Below are 22,082 nucleotides of genomic sequence, written 5' to 3'. Positions count from 1 at the left end.
ACCTGTGTAGTCTACCTGCAGCGCGTCCACGAGTTCCGATACGGGCTGGGCGCGCCCCCGAGCCCCGCTGTGATTGGCCGTCACTCGAATGAAAAGCGAATGAAAAGGGTTGCACGAGGTGTGTCTGCGGGCAATTCAAGGGGCCAATCTCCAGTTTCGGTGACACATGGCGCTGGTACTGTAGTTTCAACTTTCACTTGAGATAAAAGCAGTTCCCGCCAGTTTGGCGCTCATGAATTACCTATCTGAAAGGACAAATATTTTTAGACGATTTAAATTTGACTATTTTTAGGCCAATAAAACTGCTAAATGAACGAAAGATTCAGCATTTTTACTGAAATTGAATTTCTTGCAGCATCGACGGGGGGTTTCAAAAAACATTTAGATCATTATTAAAAATAAAACAGTAAAACAATTTATGTGTTTATAATTTCCCAACAGTTTCTCAGCTGAAGGGACTTTGACTCATGACGTCAGTATTTCTAATCCCTTGACCTACATGATCCTAAAGAAACTTTATGCTTTTAGAGCCTCTGCCTCACACCAGGTGCTGCTGAGCTGGGTGAGGGAGTCTCAGCACATCACATTTAAGCTCAAATAGATACAGTAGACAGTGATGAGGTCTGGAGTAGCTACACTTGTACAGTAGTCGTTTTTAATCTGCGGTGTAAATGTCATGTAGCTGTGATGATGTCAGTAGTTGATAAGAAACAGCTGCACCTTATTGTGAGCTCCAGACTCCATCACTCCACCTTCAGCTGCTGCAAAAACATTATCCATTCATGTCACTATAGTTACATCACATAAAAACAACTTTTTCACAATTAGAAGAGGAGAACGGGGTAAATAGAGCCAGTGGGTAAAATAAGCCACCCCCTTTATCTAGGTAACCATAAGCAAAAGTAATCATGTGATCACAAATTAAGGAAGTATAGTTCACATTACTCAATCCATCTTGGACTCAAACTCATGGAGAGAGTGGTCAGCAAAACAGAGCAAATAAAATTATTTTTGTCATGCCAAGTGAATTCATCATGTTACTTAAGTTATTAGTCTCATATCTTAATTAAAATAGATACATTTTGAACATTATTATATGTTAATTTAAGTCAGTGTGAGCTACAAAACAAGGTCATAAAACTTAGCAGAACTGTGAATCTGAGCCACTGTATGAAATATTTTTGTCAAAATGGAGGTTATGAGGTAAAACATGCCAGTGATGTTGGGGCAAGTTGAGTCAAAGCTCAATTTACCCCCAAAATTATTTTCTGATATTCTAGAAACTAGAGAAACTGTTAATGTTTGATCCATGTTACAAGTGTTATAATGTTGATGAATAAATACCTAATTGTTGACTAATGTTAAGTTTAAGCCACACACAAACATGCTGTACATATAGACAGGTGACATATTAAAGGAAAAGCCAACATAAAGTGTCTTAGTAAGGTGTTGAGTCACCAGAACAGCTTCAGTAAACCTTGGCATTGATTCTACAACTCTCTGAACTCTTCTGGAGGGATGAACACCATTCATTCAAAAGATATTCCCTCGTTTGGTGTTTTGATGATGGTGGTGGAGAGCGCTGTCTAACACGTCAGTCCAAAATCTCCCATAGGTGTTCAACTGGGTTGGGATCTGGTGACTGTGAAGGTTATAGCATATGATTCACAACATTTAATACTCATCCAACCATTCAGTGACTCCTCGTGCCCTGTGAATGGGGGCATCGTCATCCTGGAAGAGACCACTCCCATCAGGATAGAAATGTTTCATCATAGGATAAAGGTGATGACTCAGAACAACTTTGTATTGATTTGCAGTGACCCTTCCCTCTAAGGGGACAAGTGGACCCAAACCATGCCAGAAAAATGCCCCCCAAAGCATAACAGGGCCCTCAGATCCCTTCACTGTAGGGGTCAAGCATTCAGACCTGGACCAGTTTTTCCTTTAATTTGTCACCTGCCTGTATACACAAAAGCACATTTACACACCCATGCTTACTGTAGCTAACACTCATAGATCACAGTTTAATCTTTACTGAAAATGTTTAGGTAACATGTTGAACAACAGGACACAAACATTGTTTTACTAAAAAGTAGAGTTTTTGCCGTTGTTAAATTGATGGCATTAATAAAGTTCAAAATTATCTCAAAATAGTTTGATTTTGTGTAATTTTTATATCAGTATTAAGTGGTAGCACTATTTACCCCATCCTCATATCCCCCTATTATTATTATTATTATTACTATTATTATTATTCATATGTCAAACCATGCGGAATTATTTGTAGATTTATGCTACGAGTTTTATTATTGATACTACTTATACTTTTTGATTTATTAATGTTTAGAAAGAGATACATAGACTTCCACTATATTTATGTCAGCCACTGTGTACAGTAGAAACTCCATTCAAATTTCAAAATGCTCAGTATGACTTCCTGATCAAAAGTGCATACTTCCATATTCATGACAATTATGATTTATGAGTAAAATACATGGAAGTCGATGAAGTCCCATCCACTCTCATTGTATTTATAAGTTAGCAACTGTATAAACAGTGAAAACTCCATTCAAATTCCAAAATGCTCCGTATGACATGCTGATAAAACATGCACACTCTCATAATGATGACATGACCGTCATGAACCCAAACATACAATGCAGTAGAAACTCCATTCAAATTTTCAGCTTCACTCAATCTCCACTTTATGAACTCATGATTACAACATTTATAGTTTGACATATAACGTACGTAAAGCCAATGAGCTGTTTTCAGTTCCAGTGTGCTAGTAACAGGCATAATTCACAGCAGCAACTTCATACAAGAGTCCAAATATTTACTTCAACATGCAAATGAACTGTGATGGACCAGATAATTCTAGAAATTATATTTTGAGTTTATGAGGTGGATTACAGACAAATAGCTGCATTCAAATGCAAATATAAGTCACCCAAATGTTATAGTACATTGACCACTTCAAATACATATAAAACCAAACTACTACAAAACATATCAGTGCAATCACACACATTTTCTTCAGGAGATGTTCCTTTTCTAATTATTTTTTAATGTTTTATTATTTATTAACTTAGAAACACAAAAGTTAACACATCTTTTATTAGTTACTAACTTGACTTAATAATTATGACTTTCAATGTGTATTTTTGTTATCATTCCTAACTTTCCATCTGTTATTCTGCCACTAAACGGACAGAGATATTGTTTATTAATTCAGTCCATGTGATCTGTCTATGCACGTGCATTAATCCAGCTGAATCATTAATGTTAATTAATAATGTTAATCAGGGTGACAGTGTACAGTCTCTCTCTGCAGATCGGGCCCACAGCGCCGCCCAGTGGAGGAAGGAGGCGCTGCTTCCACCTGAGCTGTATTACGTCTCGATGTGTCAGAGGGAGTCAGGGCGAGTCTTGACTGCAGACATCGTCGAGTGTGCGACCAGGATGCGCATCAGTATGACAAGAAACCTTCGCATTTCTCTGAACGGTATGGATTATTTATCTTTTGCGTGTGTTTCTCATTTGACATCTCATAATCTGGCGGTTTGTCGAGGGTGTTTGCTCACAGGGATGGATGCTGGCTTGAGGAGAAAGCAGCACCTCCCAGCAGGATCAGAATCATACATGTTTACTGCAAAGAGCAAGATCTCAAATGTCGATTTTGCTGTTTATGTTTTTATACACGGCCTGCTGTTTTTTTAATTGTGCTGAACGCTACATCCTGCAGCATCAGGCAGCATCAGCAGATATCATGACGCAATATTTGTTATTGTCCGAGTGTCAGTGGGAAAAAAAACATGTATCCACGCTGAGGTAATAATGACAATATTATTGGGCAGTGCTGCCATAAATAGACTCTCCATTGGGCTGCGTCCATTTATTTCCATGCACCCTGCCTGGTAAACAGACAGGATGACACCCTGTTTCACGCAGGTTTATAAAATGCCATCGAAGCGTTGATTTAGGATTATGGGGAAAAAATGTTACTTTTTTTCAATGTATATTACATCTAATACCGGATGTGTTGCTTATGATGTCACGCAAGAGCAGGCCTCCCAGATGCTCCCAGCAAAGCGTACAGGATTAGATTTGATCTGTTGAGTCACAGTTTTTACTCTTTTCATAACAGAGAGGCAACTGAATATCAGTTCTTCTGTGATTCACCTACAACTGCCCCCTATTTCTGTCTTTCTATTGCTCGCTCCCATTCTGTGTGAATGTTTTGATGAATATTTTTGAGAAAAGGCATTAGAGACTTGTGAACCCTCCCATCTGCATGGTGTTGTGTCAGCTCTGAATGTTCCTCCTGTGCGTGAGTCTGACCCTGTAGCAGTTCAACATCATCAAAGGTTTCTTTCTCATGCTTAGTTTCTCTGCTGTCTGGGTAACAAACACTTCTTTATTCATGATGTTACTACATTTGTGTGTGCGTGTGGCTCCTCTTGAGAATTAACTCCTTTGCATATTCCCCTCCTCTTTGATCAATCTGATCAGAAAGCAATTAATGGATCAGTCTCGGTGGATGGAGCCAGCAATCCCGCCAACCATGCAACCATGTGTCCATGGTTACCACAGACACTCCTACATCAAGTAGACGACTGTAGATAAGACTCAAGGGACCGCCGATTGGCACAGCTCAGCTCCGGACTGAAATGGGATCGATAGGTGTAAATTGAGAGGAACATCGGGGTTACAGGGGGACACAGGAAAAGGAGATGGCTGGAGCGAAAAAAAGAAAAAGGGAAATGTTGATGACAAAGCATATGCAAGGAGACAGATCAACAGAATTAGAGAAAAGAAAGAAAGATGCCTGAGAGAGAAGCACTGCAGTGCAGCCGGTGCTGACAGCATCTGCAGGGGGCCAGCTGTGTGTTGCCAGCCTGACTAACTGGGTCATTTTTGTCTCCAGAGGACCACCTGAATCCTCTCTACTTTCATACAACACTGCTCTCTGGTTGTTCACCACCATTATCCTCACCTTCTCTTAAAGAAAAACATATCTCCCACTGACCTGCTTTGCATGATTGAGGTCAGAGGTCACCTACAGACCAGCAGCTGTGGAGCTGGTCAGGATTCAGCTTCTTGCTCAGTAGTACTTCATCAACGTGGCTACTTGCTCTTGTAGGACTTGAACCCAGGAGTCTGTAACAACCAGCCACACTGTTGACAGTTTGAAAGGAAGCCTGCATCTCCATTACTCTCCCAAGTAAAACTGAAACAATTTGCTGATTAACTGATATGTCGATCATCAGAAGATTAATTCGCAACCATTTAACAATTGATTCATCGCTCTTCAAGCAAGAATACCAAACATTCTCTGCTCCCAGCTTCTCAAATATGAATATTTTTATATAATAAGTTAAATGTGTTGCTGTTTTGGACTGTTGGTTGGACTTGGACTTCAGGAAATTGTGATTTTTCACAATTTTCTTGTATTTAAACAGATTAAGCGTTTAATCAAGTAAATAATTGGTAGATTAATCAATAATCTGCCGATGCAGCTGCAACTTACTTTATCTGTGAGTTATTTTTATGTTTAGTCGTTTATTCTATAAAATATCAGAAAATTGTGAAAAACACCCATCGCAATTTCCTAAAGGGATGTTATCAAATTACTTGTTTTTTGTCCGATCAACACTCCAAAATTAAAACATTTACTATGACACAAAACTAAAAAAAGCAGTAAATCCTCACATTTGAGCCAGAGGATTTTGGGCTTTTTTGATTGATAAAAGAGTTTATAAATTATTAAAATTATGAAAATTGTTGTAACTAGATTAATCAGTAGATGGACAAATAATTTCCGCGCTACTCTGGGGAACTTTGTGTTTCCCTTCAAGCTGACTGCATGTTGCTGATGATCATCAGACTGATGTGATGATGATGATGATGATGATGATCCGTGACTCCCCGTGGTTTTGCATTAGATTCACTGTGGGTTTCCTAGAGAGCGTCCCGCAGTGCCTGAGGCAGTGGAGATTACAGCATGTTAAAAGACGGCTCCCACTGACAATGAACTCCCACAAAGCCTAATGAGGCAGAGCATCCATGCTGTATTTTGTCATCTGTTATGGTCTGAGATGAAGGTGCCAAAACAGAGATTAAACTGGCAAAGAGCATCACAATCACACTCTAAATAGTGTGTGTGTGTATGTGTGTAACTATACAGACAACTTTGAATGTTGTGTGTGTCACCGGGGGAGCCGATGTTTTCAATTGTGCGCGGCGTGTGACGTCAAAACAGATTCACGTGTAAAAATAGATCGCCATCACCGAGGTCCTTACACATGAATGCACAGTGGCACACACACGGATCCTCTCTGTTTGTGAGTGTAGAATCAAATAAACAGCCGCGCAAAGACAGACAAACACTCCCAGTATCAGATATTCCCACTGTCTACCAGGTCTGTGTATATCAGGGCTGAAAAGGGAGAGAAATGTATCCAGTCTGTGCAAGAAGATATTTGTGTGGCACATGCACGCATATAAAAGAGGAAATGTTAACTAAGTCTGACATGCCACAGGAAATGTAAACATTTACCTCCTGGGGCAATCTGAAGCAGCCTTCAGCTCAGGTTAGTCGTCAGACCACTTACTCTTAACCTTTCACATTTTCTTCACACACCGTTTTTCTCTTTCATATTTCTGCCTCTGTGTCTGTCCTCCACTCACAGTTTTGTTGCTCATATTTATCTTTAGTTGTGTGATGCAGGGGCTGAATCAACCCACTCACTGCTGAGTACAACTATTACATCAGTGTCTCCATGGAGGAGCGGCTGTGTGACATTTGATCTTGTCTTTGTGCTGTATACGACATTAATCAAGCATATACCTCCTAATCCCCTGACTGAATCATGTTACATATAAGACTTTTTTCTTCCTCTTTCACATCTCTTCTTCTTTCTGTTTGCTGTAATAAGCATGCTGTGGTCTGCACTGATACTGACCAAAAAAACCAAGAAGTTAAAAATGAAAACAAGGGAAGCGCCGCACCTGACGAGACAGAAATATATAAAGAAATGAGGTAGAAACATTTGCTCTGACACCAACAGATATTTAAAAGACATTTCTAACAAATCAAAAGACGTGAAGAAATGGCAAAATGGGACATGGAGAGGTGAAGGCCTAGCAGTTTGTCTCTGCACATTAGTGCAAAAAAGAGGATTTAGATGAAACCAAAGGGGATTGAAGAGGACAGAAGCACAGCGAGGAGATGAAACAAGAGAGGCGGTAAATGTTTCTGTGGAGCCAAATCTCCTGTGTTGGCAACTTGGCACAGCCTTAGTTTTCTGTTCGCTCTCACACTTACACACAACTGCAGCATCTGTTAGGTAACAACACGTGCAGCTCTATACTGTACGCTGTGGCTTTTGCTTGATCAGCACTGTCTTCACAAAGTGAGTATTGGACGTGACAGACGGATGTCTCGGTTTGCACTATGTGTTATACCACAAGTACTTACTGTACATGGTGGAATAATAATTGTTGAGATGATAGTAGCTATGTAAGGCCCAAGAGTTTGTGGTTAAAGTGATAGTGTAAGTGCGTTATCAGATTGTAGTATTGTAGTATTGTTTATAGCCAAAAAAATGAAACAGTCTGTAATTTTTGCCATTTTAAGCATTTTCAGTCAGTTTTCTAACAGTTTGTTTTAGAGCAGCACATCTTGACAAGTACAAGCCAGATTCATGTTTGGTATTTAATTCATGGCTCACAGAGGATAATTTTTTCGTGGTTTTGGTGGCCCCCTGACCTCCTCATATTGTACCACTGGCAGGTCAAAAGATCCTTTTCACCCACACTGGCCCATGACAAGTTATCTCTAAAAATAATGGCATCAGATTCCCATGAAATCCACAGGTGATATTCATGGACCCCAGATGAAGAACGCTCACTGTATGTTTTTGTTTTCTGAACTCACACCTGGCCAAAATTTCTACTTATGCTAAAGAAATATCAAAAACCTAATTAACAGATTAAATTTATTGAAAAGAATTTCATTGTAGTGACCTATATGTTGTTTGTTCAGTCCAACACTTGGGCATTATTTGTGTTTTATACCTGACCTGCAAAAGGAGCTTTACTTTTGATTTAAAAATATTGAATTACAGTTTTTCCTCAGTGTCCTAGAAGCTGCCTCTGAAATAAATCATGATTCTTGGCGTCTTCCTACATTATGCTGATATTTTTGGCCATAATCTTGATCCAGCAGCATTTAATAAAAGTCAAATCGGAGTCACAGCATTATCTGCTGTATCTGTCTGTGTATATATCTGTTGACACTAGTCTGTCTGAAAGCAAACCTCAGTTTTCAAAAAAACACTAGAGAAGCAAAAATAGCATCTGGAGACTGCAGGTGCTGATTTTGTCACAGTGTTCGTCTACAGCTGTGTGAAAAGTGACACTTTTCTCTCACAGAAAATCTTCTCACTGCCTATATTAGCACATTAACAGAGAGGAAGGAAGAAGTTCAGGACTGACATGAAAACTACACATCCTCTCATATACTGTTCATGTCAGAATGGAGCATCATGGCAAACACTTAAATAGCCAACTTACATTAGTTATTCAGCTCTCTAACCTTTTAAAATAGCTCACTGTAATGCGATGCTGAGCATATGTGCAGCAGCAACCTTTACGTAACTAATTACAATCAGTTTCCTAATTTTGTCTAATTTTACTGAGCTCAGCTGCCATCTCGATGAAAGGAAGACATCATTATCAAAGAGTTAAGGATGTCCAGTCTGCCTCAGCTGTTTCCATGGAGACAACTGATTAGCACTTTGTTGTTTCCATCTGTTTCCCTTTCAGGTTCATCAGTGACAACCGTGTGACAGCTGAGATCAACACTCAAGGGAAAAGCGCACATATCTCAAAGAACTGACGTGACAGACGAGTTTTGATTTTGCGTCTGGTCGACATCGTTCTGCTCTTCAGCCACTTCATTCTAAAATCAATCCTCAGCCCAGACGTGAACCTGCCATGTCTGGGAAGGAGCGCAGCCCTCGCCATCGGCCATGGTCGGTCTACCGGGCCAACACATTTGATCTCTCAGCTGAGATGATGGGGTTGGCGTTGTCAGGTAACTAAGTAACTGCTACCGTAGTAACCTGTTCACTCCACTTAGGATGAAACAGCAGGGCGTTTAAAAAAAAAGTCCTCCCCTCCTCTTTCTCTCTCTACTACAGGAAACAGTCAGGATCCAGATGAGCCTGTGCTGGAGTTCAGTGTGGGTAAGTTCAGGAAGAAGTTGGCTGGCTGTGTGTGTTCCACTGGAGATGGTATAAATAGTAATGGTCAAAATATTAAACTTTGAAAGATCCTTTTTTGTACACAGTTTATTGACAGAGCTCCTTACAATTAAGCAGGCCAAATGAGTCCATTATAAGAGAAGGTGGAAACTTGAAATTTTAGATGGTGTATTTAGATTGTTGACAAAAATGGCAAAAATATATCAACAAGCCACACTGTTGTACATCGTTACACGTTCTTTCATTACCATGAACGTGGGCACTGTGGTTTATTTTGAATCAATTCCACAAACACCTGTTGCAGTAAAAATTCACTTGTACACCAAATGTGTATTATTCCACAGCTGAAAATAGTCCAGTGTCCAGCTGTTTTAGGAAATTACTGAGCAATTTTTAAAGGTGAAACTGTATTTGTGATCCAATTTGAAAGATTTAGATCTAAGTATGAACTGATGGGCTTGGAGCCGAGAGCCACAGACAGGTTAGTGAAGTCAGAGAATATTGAGAGACGTTGTCTATAAAATGTCAGAATATAGTGAAAAATACGTGATTGTAATTTCTTAGAGCTCATGGTGACATCTTCAAATGTCTTGTTTTATCTGATAAGCACTCCAAAATCTAAAGATATTCAGTTTATCATCATGTATAACACAAAGAAGCTTCAAATCCTCGCATTTGAGAAGCTGCAACGAGCAAATCTTTAGCATTTTTGTTTAAAAAAATGACTAAAACAATTTATTTTATTATTTCAATTATCAAAATAGTGTTGCTTTAAGGGATCGTGCATTGACACTGACATTGTGTTTTTGTGTTTAAACACTGATCTGATTTGGATGAAACATAGAGGGCAGATGAGTCTTGTTAGGAATTGGCTGAAGGAGTAATTAGATCGTCTATGTGGAACGACATGTTTAATTTGTATCCATATTGTTCGACCCAAAAGCATTAATGTAACAACTGCAGATCATCAAGTACTAACAACTCAAAAGCACTATATAACATTCCTCCCATGGCCAAGGATTAGTGACCATCCTACATTAAATCCCGCAGTTTGTAATCTCTTGTGTTTATATGATGCTGTAGCCTGCAGTGAGCTGGTTACTCCCACTATGGAACGTAAGCCAACCAGCTTCGTGGCTGTCAGCTGCACCACTCCGCCGCAGGCCTTCTGGACCAAGCACGCTCAAACTGAAATCATAGAGGTACAGTGCTGTTTGCTTGCTTGCCCGTCCTTCCTGCTTGCTGTTGGAGACTTCAAACCCATTTCCCATGTCTGTTTGTCTCCAGGGGACCAGTAACCCTATCTTCCTGAGCAGTATAGCGTTCTTTCAGGACTCTCTGATCACCCAGCAGACTCAGGTCAAGCTTTCTGTCTATGATGTGAAGGACCGTTCCCAGGGCACGGTAAGCCCCACTCCAGGAATCATTTTTTACAAAACCACTTGACTTTATTGTCTTCAAATTTCCTGTCAGGAAGTGGATAAAGTTCTTATGCTCTCATCTATTTTAAACCCTCTGTAGCCTATATTTCTTTCAATGAAATCCTTCAAATCCTTTGGGTGTGTGTGTATGTTTTTATGTGGCAGATGTACATGCTTGGTTCGGCCATGTTTTCTGTGAAGGAGCTGCTGCAGGACAAACACCACAGACTGCACCTGACTCTCAGGTAACAGACACAGCACATGGTGCCTTTCCCTCTATCTATGACAAACATGAGAGCCACTGCTTGCTGGATTTGTGTTCTGGGATGTTGAATTTACTTAATGTTGACTTCAGGTCAGCGGAGAATGAGCGTGTGGGGAACATCACTGTGATTGCCTGGCAGATAGAGGAGAAGCGTGAGCAGAGAGCACCTGTTGCAAGATTACAGAGAGCAGACACTGTTAATGGAAGGGTGAGCTATTAAGAGAGTTTCTGTTTTGATTATTCAGGCTAGAAATACTTAAACTTTCCAACTTATTTGTCAGGAAAGTAAAGTTAAGTTAAGTTAAGTTAAGTTCCTACTGCTATGTCTTACTTAGCATCTCTGCGCACAACCTACTGCTATTTCTGATTGTACTGTTTGAACGAGCCTAGTGGGGAAGTTAAACATTTGAAGGACAGATGGATTTCTTTAGGCAAACTTTGTTGTGTTTTTGTGTTTGTGTGTGTCAGATGGTTCTCCCTGTTGATGAAAGTCTGACTGAATCCGTGAGCATTAAATCCAAGTCTTCATCTCTGTGTAAAGACCCACTGCTGAAGGCTGGTGAGTGTGTGTCTATCTGAACTAATTATTAACCTCCTGGGGTGACTATGTGAGAGTGGACATGTGGATTTCTAGTTATGTCATGGTGATTCACATCTGTGATAGTATGTTTCTACGTGCTTCAGTGTTTGGAGGCGTCATGTCGCGGACGTATCGTTTCCCCACCACGGATGGCAACCACCTGCGGGTCCTGGAGCAGATGGCAGAGAGCGTGCTCTCCCTGCACATTCCTCGACAGTATGTCAAACTGTTGCTGGAGGAAGACGCTGTCAGGTAACATCAATTTTTTTTTGATTTGATTGAATGGATGCATCTGGTCATACAGTAAGAGCAGCAGAGTTCTGTATTGCAGTGGTTTCCAACCTTTTTGGCTTGTGATCCCTTAAAGCAAAGCAATGGCTACCCTTTAGGCTGGGCTGTGGTATCGTCTCTAAATGTTTTTGGACTTTTTGGTTCCATGTGTTGGGGTTGTTTTGACTCTGACTTGTCTTTGTCCCAGTGACTCATCTTTGCTGTTACAGTCTTGACTAACTTTGTGGTATCACACTATCTTTTAAAAATCTTTTAAATAGATGCAAGTAGCTACACTGTATGGACATAATATGGATGTAAATACAATTATCCAGTGCGTTAATCTCAATCGGTTTTAAGACCATAGAACCAAAATAAGAAAAATGTGTCCCCATCTAAATACTAATGGACTGCACTGTAGATGTAGCCTACCTACTTTTATCCCACGCAGTCATATGTATCTTTACTAGCTCGCAGGTACATGATCGCTATTCAAATTGGAGTATTTGGAACGACTCCCACTGCTGTCATTCTGAGCTGGAAATGAACAGCTGTTGTATTTATGCAAAGGTCTTAAAGACATAATATGTAACTTGATCCTTGATCCCCTCTACTCACTATAACTTCCAGGGAAACACAGGAAAGACCAGATGATACGTCAGAGAGTGAGGGTGGAACTCAATGAACTAACTAGCTCGCCACTCTATTGTTTGTATTGCTCACTTATGATGGAGCACAATTATTCATAATGTGAACGTTAGCTAATGTTGCTTGCGGCTATTTCATTAGAATGAAATCTAAATCTCTTCTTTTCTTCTTCTGTCAGAGTCACGTCAGATCGATTTTCATCAGCAATTGTGGTTGTTTAACAATGAAGACAACAACTCCCATGATCCCATGCTACTTCATGATGTCATCAAACTCCGTCTTTTGTTATTGTTTTGATTGAGAGACCCCTAGCACCAGAAATTACATACTGTGCATTTAATTAAACAAGCTGCATTAGATCATCAATTTATCAGCTGGATGTCTTGATCGTAAATGTGTGTGTGTGTTGCACAGGGTGTGTGAGCTGGAGGAGCTGGGTGAACTGTCGCCATGTTGGGAGAACCTCAGGAGGCAGATCATCACTCAGTACCAGACCATCATCCTTACCTACCAGGAGACCATCAGTGACCTGCACGAATACAAAGGTATATTTATAACATTTTAAATGGGTACTCCATCAATTTTAAATGTCCAAGCAAATTTACCAGTCAGGAGATGTTCTACTCAGCCTGTCAAAGCAGCTGTGTAATGTCTCTTGTGAGAAGGCTCAAGGAGAGCCTTCATAAGTCTGAGAAAATTACTTGTTTGCTTGGCTTAGATTTTGACCACTGACCATTTTTTGTGTCTGAATTTACTTTTTATGTGAGTCTACGAATTCTGAGTGGGTTATCGTCATGCAACACTACACCAGTCAGTGATGATGCAAAATGATCCATGAGTGTCATAAAACTCAATTTTCTGCTCACTATAGACTATTGAGTGTTTATTGTAAAGGGAGCAGTGAATGAGTGAATGGGGGGATGATTTCAGACATAGTCTCTGTCTAACATTCTGTATCATCTTGTATATCAATATTTTTGTGTAAAATATCACATAAGAACTTAACTACCCCCTTATATACCAATACTGATAATTCCTCCTTTCTCCTCCATCCCAGGGCCCTCATTTAAGTCTAGTACACTGAAAGCTGAGAGGAAGTTGGAGTTTATTCCTACTAACCTGCACATCCAGAGGATGAGAGTACAGGGGGAATCTGGCTATGGTGGGTTTTTGTGCATATATATTTATTATGTGTTTTTTAAAGTTTTAATAATACAGTTTGTTCAGTATCTTATTTTCCTCTCTTTATTATTGTTCTCTGTCCTCCGATCAGACCGAACATACGATGTTGTGACTATCGGTGCTCCTGCAGCGCACCATCAAGGCTTTAAAGGCTGTGGTCTCCGAAAACTGTTGCACAAGCTTGAAGAAGCCAGAAAAAAGTGAGTAGAGTGAAGCAGAAATTACTGGATTCTGGTGCCACAATATTCATGGTAGTGTTTGAGTTATAAGCAGTTAACAAATCTTCCTTCATATTTTTTTTTGCTGCACTCTATCAGCACTTATGAGGACGATAGGTGAGATTATCTGAAGTGTATTACAAGTCGTTTGTTGAGTTTTTGTCATCGCTGTGTATGCCACACTTGTAACACAATTTATTTCCTCTCTTTTATTTTCTTCGTCTTTCGCACACTGCACTGCACACCCGAAGCTCCGCTGGCTCTGCTGGCTCTGGCCCTAAAGGAATGGCGTATCAGCCTCAGGATGTCGTGAAAGCGAAGGAGCTAATCGGTCAAATTAACACTCTGAAGACACAAGTGTGTTACTACACAGAGCGTCTGTCCCGAGCAGCCAAGGATCGCTCAGCTAATGCTCTGGAGAGAACGCTGGCCATCCTTACAGAGAAAGTAAGTCAGCGCTCAGAGGAACAGAAGGATCTTTAATGTGTTATCAGTCTTTGCTGCTTTCTCTACTAATTCTTCTGCCTTAACTTTTTATCTCAACTCGCACTGTGTGGATACAAAGGATCAGTTAAATGTTTTTGCCGGGAATTTTGGCAGTCAAGTGGAGTAAAAACAGGTCCTGTAGGACACCATAAAACAGATAAAACAGTATTTTTCCCTCCCCGTCTTTCCCTCAAAATAGTATTTACTAGCAACATCATGTAACACCAGCAAATTAAATTAAATTAAATCAAATAAACTATTCCATTTAATTTAGTTATGTGAAAACTATTTTTTGTTATAGTGAAAAGTAACACTGGACACTGGCAAAAAAATCTAATCTAAAACCTATAACTTACACTATGACAGACTGATTTAAGCTGAAAAAAGAAGACATTGTGCCTGACTAACACACTGGAAAAATGAGGAAATCACACCGCTAATAGAAAATAAAGTTAACAAAAACTTTCCTTATAACAAGCATTTTGCCCTTAATTTTAAAGGACACAGTTCATGAACTTTAAAGAGCATTTTTTGCTCCAACTCACTGTTAATTTAGCTTCATCTTATGCTCACACTATAACCACATTTCTACCGCTCTTATCCACCCCCCTCTCCTGCAGACTCGTCAGTTGGTGACGGTGTGCGATTCCAAGCTGCTGTCCACAGCCATCCTCGCCCTGGCAGCCGCCCGCCCAGAGTTCACTCAGCAAAGCACCCCATCCCCGTCCTCCTCCTCCCTCTCACCCTCCTCTCGCTCCCCATCCCGCTCACCCTCCCGCCACCCAACCTCCCCGTCTCGTGCTGCCACCTCGCCCTCTCGCCACGTGACTCCCCCAGAGGGCAGCGAGGCGAGTAAAAGCAAGCGCGCCTCCTTGCAGGCAGATTTGCACGAGGAGGAGTGGGTAGGTCCATCTGCCTCTTAAATATCTGTGCTCAAGTGTGTTTTTTTTTTTATGTTAAGCTAAATCTGTGTTTGCGTGCAGGAGAAGGTTTGGCTAAATGTTGATAAGAGCCTGGAGTGCGTGATCCAGAGGGTGGACAGGCTGCTGCAGCGAGACAAAATCCAGAGCGACAGCAGCTCTGAGGACGTCTTCCTGCTCGCCAACGAGGATCCGAAAAACACCAAGAAAGGTAAACACACACCCACAAAGCGGGATTTGTGCTGTCTGGTTTGTGGATGAGACACATTCATGCACCAGTGTATTGATCAATCTTACTGCTGATTGCAAAGATCAGTGGGTTAATGAATGTGTCACTCTCATTAGGTATCCATAGTAACCAAAAAGCTTCCTGGATACATTCCGAACATAAAGACAAGGGTTTACCATCATCATCAGCATCGTCATCATCACATCATCTTCTTTTATCATCACCACAAAATCATCAACCATCATCATCATCATCATCATCATCATCATTCTCTCACCAGACTCCTGCATACCTTTCACGTCACATCTGTACGTTCTTTCTCATCATCACTTCAAACTGCTTCAGAAAGAAGAAGTAGAATTTTTTCTTAATTTTTATTTTTTTACTTTCTCTCACTCGTAGATAGCAGTCCAGAGGTAGAAAAGACGTCTCCAGGTAAGAATTTAATCAAGAATATAGAATCAAAGTTCAATAAACCCAGCTCTTGTGAAAATATTACTTTTAACACATAAGTGATATAGGCGACTATCTAAAACAAAAAAATTAGTCGCCGAGAGGCTAAGTAGGGGAGACTAACCTGCCCAACGCGCTGGCTGTCAAAGAATCCAAAGGGCTGCGTTTTGTAGTTTCATTGCAGGTAAAAACACACAGTGTTGTGAAAGTATCCACAGGCATTCAAAAAGGTTTCAAAAGGTGATCAACAACTATGAGTGGTGGTCAGCAAAAAATAAGGCTTCCCCTCTCTGTCCTTTCACAAAACTAACAGGTGTACAGGTGACTTGCTTATTGGTACCGCCACCAACACCAGGTGACTCAAATATCCATATGTTACCAAAAAAGGTGTTCAACAATAACACAGACCATACCTGGCTCCTACAGGTGATCTTGAACCTATGTTGGATTGCTTGAGGACAAAAGAGAGCTCTATGTTTGTTTTGTTGATATTTCAAATTTAAAAAATACATCACATTGTTTTTAAATCTACTATCTCCTTTACTATTTCCAAATAATCCACTGTATAAAACATAATACAAAGTATGCAAATCATATGTCAATTTGACAACTCTCTCATGTTGGATCACAAGAATTCCCATCTCTGTAAAACTGTTGAGACATTTTCATACATGTCTAACTGTTTATAACCTGTGTTGTGTGTCTGCAGGTGAGTGGAGCGATGCTCTCTACCCTCTTCTCACCACGCTTACGGACTGTGCGTCTCTGATGAGCGATAAAGCCAAGAAGGCCATGGTGTTTCTGCTAATGCAGGACAGCGCCCCCACCATCGCCATGAGCCTCACCCTGCAGTACCGCCGTGACGTCGTCTTCTGCCAGACGGTCAGTCGGTCTCTGCCACCCAAATCCCCAACCCATCCTGTCTTCCATACACATAGACTGAACTAATAAACATGCAGCTTTGGATATTTCCTTGTCATTACACAGTGTTTGATTGCATTGAAAACATGACAACTCATGGCTGTATTGATATGATTTGCCTTCTTACAGCTGACGGCTCTGATCTGCGGCTTCACTCTCAAGCTGAGGAACTGTCTCTGTGACTCAGGCTTCCTCAGGCAGCTACACACCATTGGCTTACTGGTGCAGTACGAGGGCCTGCTCAGCACCTACGGTAACTTGTGTGCTTGTTCAGAAATGTGTCATTATTGAAGTTAGAACTACTGACAAATACTGCACATTAATAACACTTTAAAATGTCCATATATCAGCTTACAACTACATTATAGTGTGTTATAAACCATTTATTAAATGTTTATATACTGATTATAAATGCTATGGGACTCCTTTAGGGGGACATAAAGCAAAGTGTTACCTTTACATAATGTATAATGTAAAAATTACATTTTTTATCAAAATACTAGTATTTGACAATCATTCCCACTGGATGATGGTAGTCATGGTTTTGAAATAATATCTGTCTGGGAATATAATGACTTTCTAGAAGGATAAATCTGAAAAATTTCAAGTGATCACCAAATTGTGAAAACGTTAATGTATGATGCTGCTGGAGTGGATTCCTAGGAAAGAAATGGCATCAATTTGTCCTTGATTGGTCAGAGTAAATATAAGCATGTGTCACCACAATGCATTTTAAGTCATGACCTTACGTCAAATAGGCCACATTTGACAGAATATTTGTTAACCGATCAGTTAAAAGGTATGATATAAACAAAAACAAATTGAAAGCTTTTTCTCATATTCTGTGCACCAAATTTGGTGATGATTGGATGAAATTTTCAATTTTAAATTAGTTCTATCTGCACCAAAACTTTGCCCAGTCCATGGCCTAACTTTCCACCAAATTTCCCTGAATTATGTTTAGATATCCTGCCGACTAAAAGACAGAGAAACAAAACCACAATATCTTGGTGGAGTTAATGATGTCACTGCTCTGTGTTAGTGTATGGAAACCTTTTTAATTCTAGAGGATATAATCTGGGTGAAGTTTGGTGAATATGACCATATCATCACAGACATATAGCTGAAGTATTATTGCACGTACCTCTGTGATATCGTCTTGTCTCTTAAAGGTGAGGAGTTGGCCATGCTGGAGGACATGAGTGTCGGGGTGATGGACCTGAGAAATGTCACCTTTAAAGTTACCCAAGCAACCTCGGGTTTCGGGCCGGACATGCTGCCGGTGATCACAGGAAACAGGAACGGTTTTAACGTCAGGGTTCCGATGCCTGGGGTGATGTTTGACACGCTGCCACGGGAGATCCAGAACGGGATGCTGCTGCGTGTGCAGCCGGTCCTGTTTAATGTGGGGATCAACGAACAGCAAACGCTGGCTGAGAAGTGAGTCCCTGGAGTTAGAGGTCAGGAAAAGTTGAGGGCTTGAGGGTAAAAAAAAAAGAGAAAGAAGAGAAAGGTTAGTTCAGATGAAAATGGCAATTTTTGTCAGGAAAGGTAAATGATTAGATATTATAGTAAGATGTATAGTTACATAAAAATATTTGAGATAATAATCAAAAATAACAACAAATTATTTTTCCTGTCTCTTACATTGTTATACCCATCAATCCAGATGAAAATGACTGTAATTTGTGTAAACTTTTTAAACCCCTCACTGTATTTTAAAACAGTTATGTGAATATGACATAAATAAATAACATGGATCCAGATTAACCAAAAAGCAGCCTGCACAGGTTGTCCTGTAGAATGATGAAATATGTTTAAACTGAGCTCCCTTGAGTACAGGGCAGCATCACAGTAACAGTGTCATGAAAGATTGCTGCTCTGATATCGTACATATGTGTCCAGGTTTGGGGACACGTCGTTGCAGGAAGTGATCAACATGGAGAGCTTGGCTCGCCTCAGCTCGTACTACGACCAGTTTAAAGAGGTCCTGCCAGAAGACTGTGAGTCTACATACAAAAAAGCTTCATCAAAAGGAAAAATCTGTTCTTTGACATCTTCATTTTTCACTCACCTGACCATTCCTCCTCTATTATCTCCTCAGGCCTGCCTCGCTCTCGCAGCACCACCAGTCTGCCCGAGCTGTTCAAGCTGCTGAGCCAGAACGTGAACGCCAAGAAAAGCAAGAACGTGGAGATTTTGTGGCAGGCGGCTGAGGTAGATTGACTTCTCATGTCTTCTCTATGAAACCTGCAAATATAAAAGCTCATTTTTCTTTATTCTTAATTTGGATCCCCATTAGCTTCCACAAGCGGTCACCAATCTTAATGTGGTCCACAAAAAAATCAATTAAATAAGAAAAGGCAAAACAAGCCAAACATAAAGATCTTAAAATAAATATATAACTCTACATATGAAATGGTAGATGATAGAAACTTACAATTAAAACAGAAAAAAACAAAAAAACTTTTTGCCTCTAATCTGTTTCTCTGATAACTTAAGATATGCCGCCGGTTGAACGGAGTGCGTTTCACCAGCTGTAAGAGCGCCAAGGACCGCACAGCCATGTCTCTGACCCTGGAGCAGTGTCAGATCCTGCAGCAGGAGCACGCTCTCGCCCCACAGGTCTTCTACCAGGCCCTGGACTGCATGCGCAGGTCAGTTGTTATTGCCCCTGCACCAAAAGATATTAGAAAAGTGATGTATTTGCCAAAGTAAAAATAAATGAATTGCTTCTGTTTCTGTTTCCACACACAGTGAGGGCTGCAGGAGAGAGAACACCATGAAGAACGTGGGATGTCGTAAATACGCCTTTAACTCCCTCCAGCTCAAGGCCTTCCCCAAACAATATCGCCCTCCGGAGGGGACTTACGGGAAAGTTGAGACCTAAATGGACTCCTCTATCTGGAACTAAAAGACTGAAGGAGATACTGATGACAGCACCACGCAAACAAATATACCATCACAAACTGAAACAACTGTTGTTGTGCTTAATCACTGTTAAGAAGATTAATGTCCAAGTGCCAGTGCTACTGTAGATTGTTTTATAGCAGTTTCCCCTCTCCTCTCAGTAGTACTAGAATCACACACTTTTCACAGCCAGTTCACAGCCAAAATCAGTAAAGATACGGCGTTCTGTGTTAAATTGTAGCCAGCGTGCAGACAATGTTGGCTGCTGTGCCAGTAGTAGCATCTGGAAGCGTACAGCCACTCTGGATCATTTAAACTTTTGTCCCTAGAATAAGACGTGCAAATGTGTTCTTTACAAAGATGAAGCAACTCACATATTTGTATTTGTCTCAGCTGTGATTATTTGATGTTATCAGTTTGTCAGTTAAAGGATAAAGGCTGCTGATATATTTTTCATATTGATGACAAATCCCATGAAAAGACCAAAACCAACAATCAATTGATCCTACTAACAAGTGTTGTCCATGTAAAGTCTGATATAGCTTATTTTTCTCCTCATAAAAAAAAAACATAAATGAGCCACTCTGTTGCACTGGGTAACTAACTAGTGCACAAAATGTGTATTAATCCGCTGTTGAAAATAAAAAATAGTCCCCCAAAAATGCCTAATGTACTTCTCTTTGACATTTGTTAAAACCTACAGTGCCCAGCTTTTTTTTTCTTTTAAGGAATAGCGTCTCAAGTATGAAAAAATGGGGATGAGTGAAACTAACAGGGAAGTCAGACTGTATCAAGAGACGGACGAACACATTGTTGGTCTTCTCATGGAATTTGTTGACAACAAGAAAACTATAACGGCAGTCTTATCCCTTAAGGCTACATTAGGCAAAATTTTTATGTACAGTAGGATTCACTCTTTTTCACCCTAAAACACAAACTGAAGCTGCACTGAGATCCACAGATTCAAATGTTGAACATGATCAGTACTACAAGAAGTGACTAATTAAAACTTATGATAAGAGCCAAACAAGAAATTGTCCTCAACCAGCAGCGTGTAAAGTTGCCAAGTGAAGCTTTAAATCCACACTAAGCAACACAACAGATGATCAGCTTTATCAAAACAAATATCTTTGCCTGTTGAGATATTTCTCTGGACCTAAACTGCACTGCAGGATGACAGCTTTAACATGATGTTAAAGTCAAAGCACTTACTTGTTTATTTCAGTGCTTATAGCCTGTTGTCTGTCTCCTTCCCGCTGTCTCACTTGTCATTTCATCTTCTTTCTCACATAAATATTCAACACAATATTACTCTGTACAACAAGCACAGATCTTTTAGAAGTATAAATCTGACACTACTCTCATTTTTATTGCAGTGCTCATCTAATGTCATTTCAGAGGTTCCTCTGGTGCTACACTGGAAGCATCGATGGGGAACACAAATTGTGTTGTTTTTTTTAAATATATATATATTTAAGACATTTCTGCAGGATTATATGCAGCACTATATTGGTTTGATGGCCCTTTAAACTTGGGTTTGACAACACTCAGTTGAATTATGCAGAACTTTGTGATTGAAATTGGACGAGGACTTCATTATTTTAACCTGCATGAAGATCAAAAAACAAACTGCTGCTTCATACTATTGTAAATGTATACTGTTGCAATTAGGAGAACCCATGAGCACTTGACAGTGAAATAATGCACATTGCATTATTATACCAACCATCAACAACACCTCTTCTGTTGTCAGTTTACCAGCTCCGATGTACCTTACTGTACAATACTTATTTTGTAAATGTTAATTTGCTTACAGGTATTTATGTTGATATGGCTGGTGTCATAGTTTTATCCATTGTTATTAAGTTATTACCAGTTGTACATGCACACAGGTTGAACAGGGGAGTTTGGGAGATGCCTGCACCCCCACACAGGTATGAGCTGAAACTGGATCATGAATAAAGGCTTCTGAATGCCAAACAATTCTGCAGTTACACATAAATGACACATTAAGTTTTCTTTCACTAGAATTATATCCTGGAAGTGTGTGGAAACATCTGAAACAGTATTTAGGTCACCATGTAGAACATTTATGGAACATGTAACTGAACAGTTAAACATTCACTGGCTTTTTTATTGACCTCTGTCTCTCTCTCTTTCTCAAACTGAGTTTCTGATTGTCCAGTGACTCAGTTCAGTTTATGTTGCTGTTTTTTATGAGTCGGTGTTTTCTTGATTTTATTACATTTCTTTAAAATACATACACAAATACATACACATACATACTATGGATGGATATCACTGGAC

General features: G+C 40.1%; 1 protein-coding gene across 4 annotated transcripts; it reads left to right on the top strand.

The window, feature by feature from the left end:
• The first annotated feature begins 130 nt into the window (after positions 1 to 130).
• On the top strand, positions 131 to 22,033 carry inpp4aa (inositol polyphosphate-4-phosphatase type I Aa). 4 transcript variants are annotated; one of them, XM_044365042.1, is made up of 26 exons: positions 131 to 175; positions 3,338 to 3,508; positions 8,833 to 9,103; positions 9,210 to 9,254; positions 10,356 to 10,474; positions 10,560 to 10,676; positions 10,859 to 10,938; positions 11,049 to 11,166; positions 11,427 to 11,517; positions 11,643 to 11,790; positions 12,871 to 13,001; positions 13,514 to 13,618; positions 13,730 to 13,838; positions 13,956 to 13,973; positions 14,108 to 14,303; positions 14,963 to 15,244; positions 15,326 to 15,473; positions 15,608 to 15,799; positions 15,894 to 15,926; positions 16,654 to 16,826; positions 16,995 to 17,118; positions 18,038 to 18,305; positions 18,771 to 18,868; positions 18,970 to 19,082; positions 19,368 to 19,522; positions 19,623 to 22,033. In XM_044365042.1, exons 3-26 carry the CDS (start codon positions 9,004 to 9,006, stop codon positions 19,753 to 19,755), a joined length of 3,096 nt encoding a protein of 1,031 aa, XP_044220977.1. In that variant the 5' UTR covers positions 131 to 175; positions 3,338 to 3,508; positions 8,833 to 9,003; the 3' UTR covers positions 19,756 to 22,033. The 4 variants fall into 4 exon arrangements, with proteins under 4 accessions (XP_044220977.1, XP_044220979.1, XP_044220978.1 ...); XM_044365044.1 differs by lacking the exon at positions 15,608 to 15,799; XM_044365043.1 differs by lacking the exon at positions 13,956 to 13,973 and having other exon boundaries at positions 19,623 to 22,032.
• Positions 22,034 to 22,082: the final 49 nt, after the last annotated feature.

The sequence above is a fragment of the Thunnus albacares genome, chromosome 11, assembly GCF_914725855.1.
Source record: "Thunnus albacares chromosome 11, fThuAlb1.1, whole genome shotgun sequence".
NCBI lineage: Eukaryota > Metazoa > Chordata > Actinopteri > Scombriformes > Scombridae > Thunnus > Thunnus albacares.
This window is presented reverse-complemented; position numbering and strand designations above follow the sequence as displayed.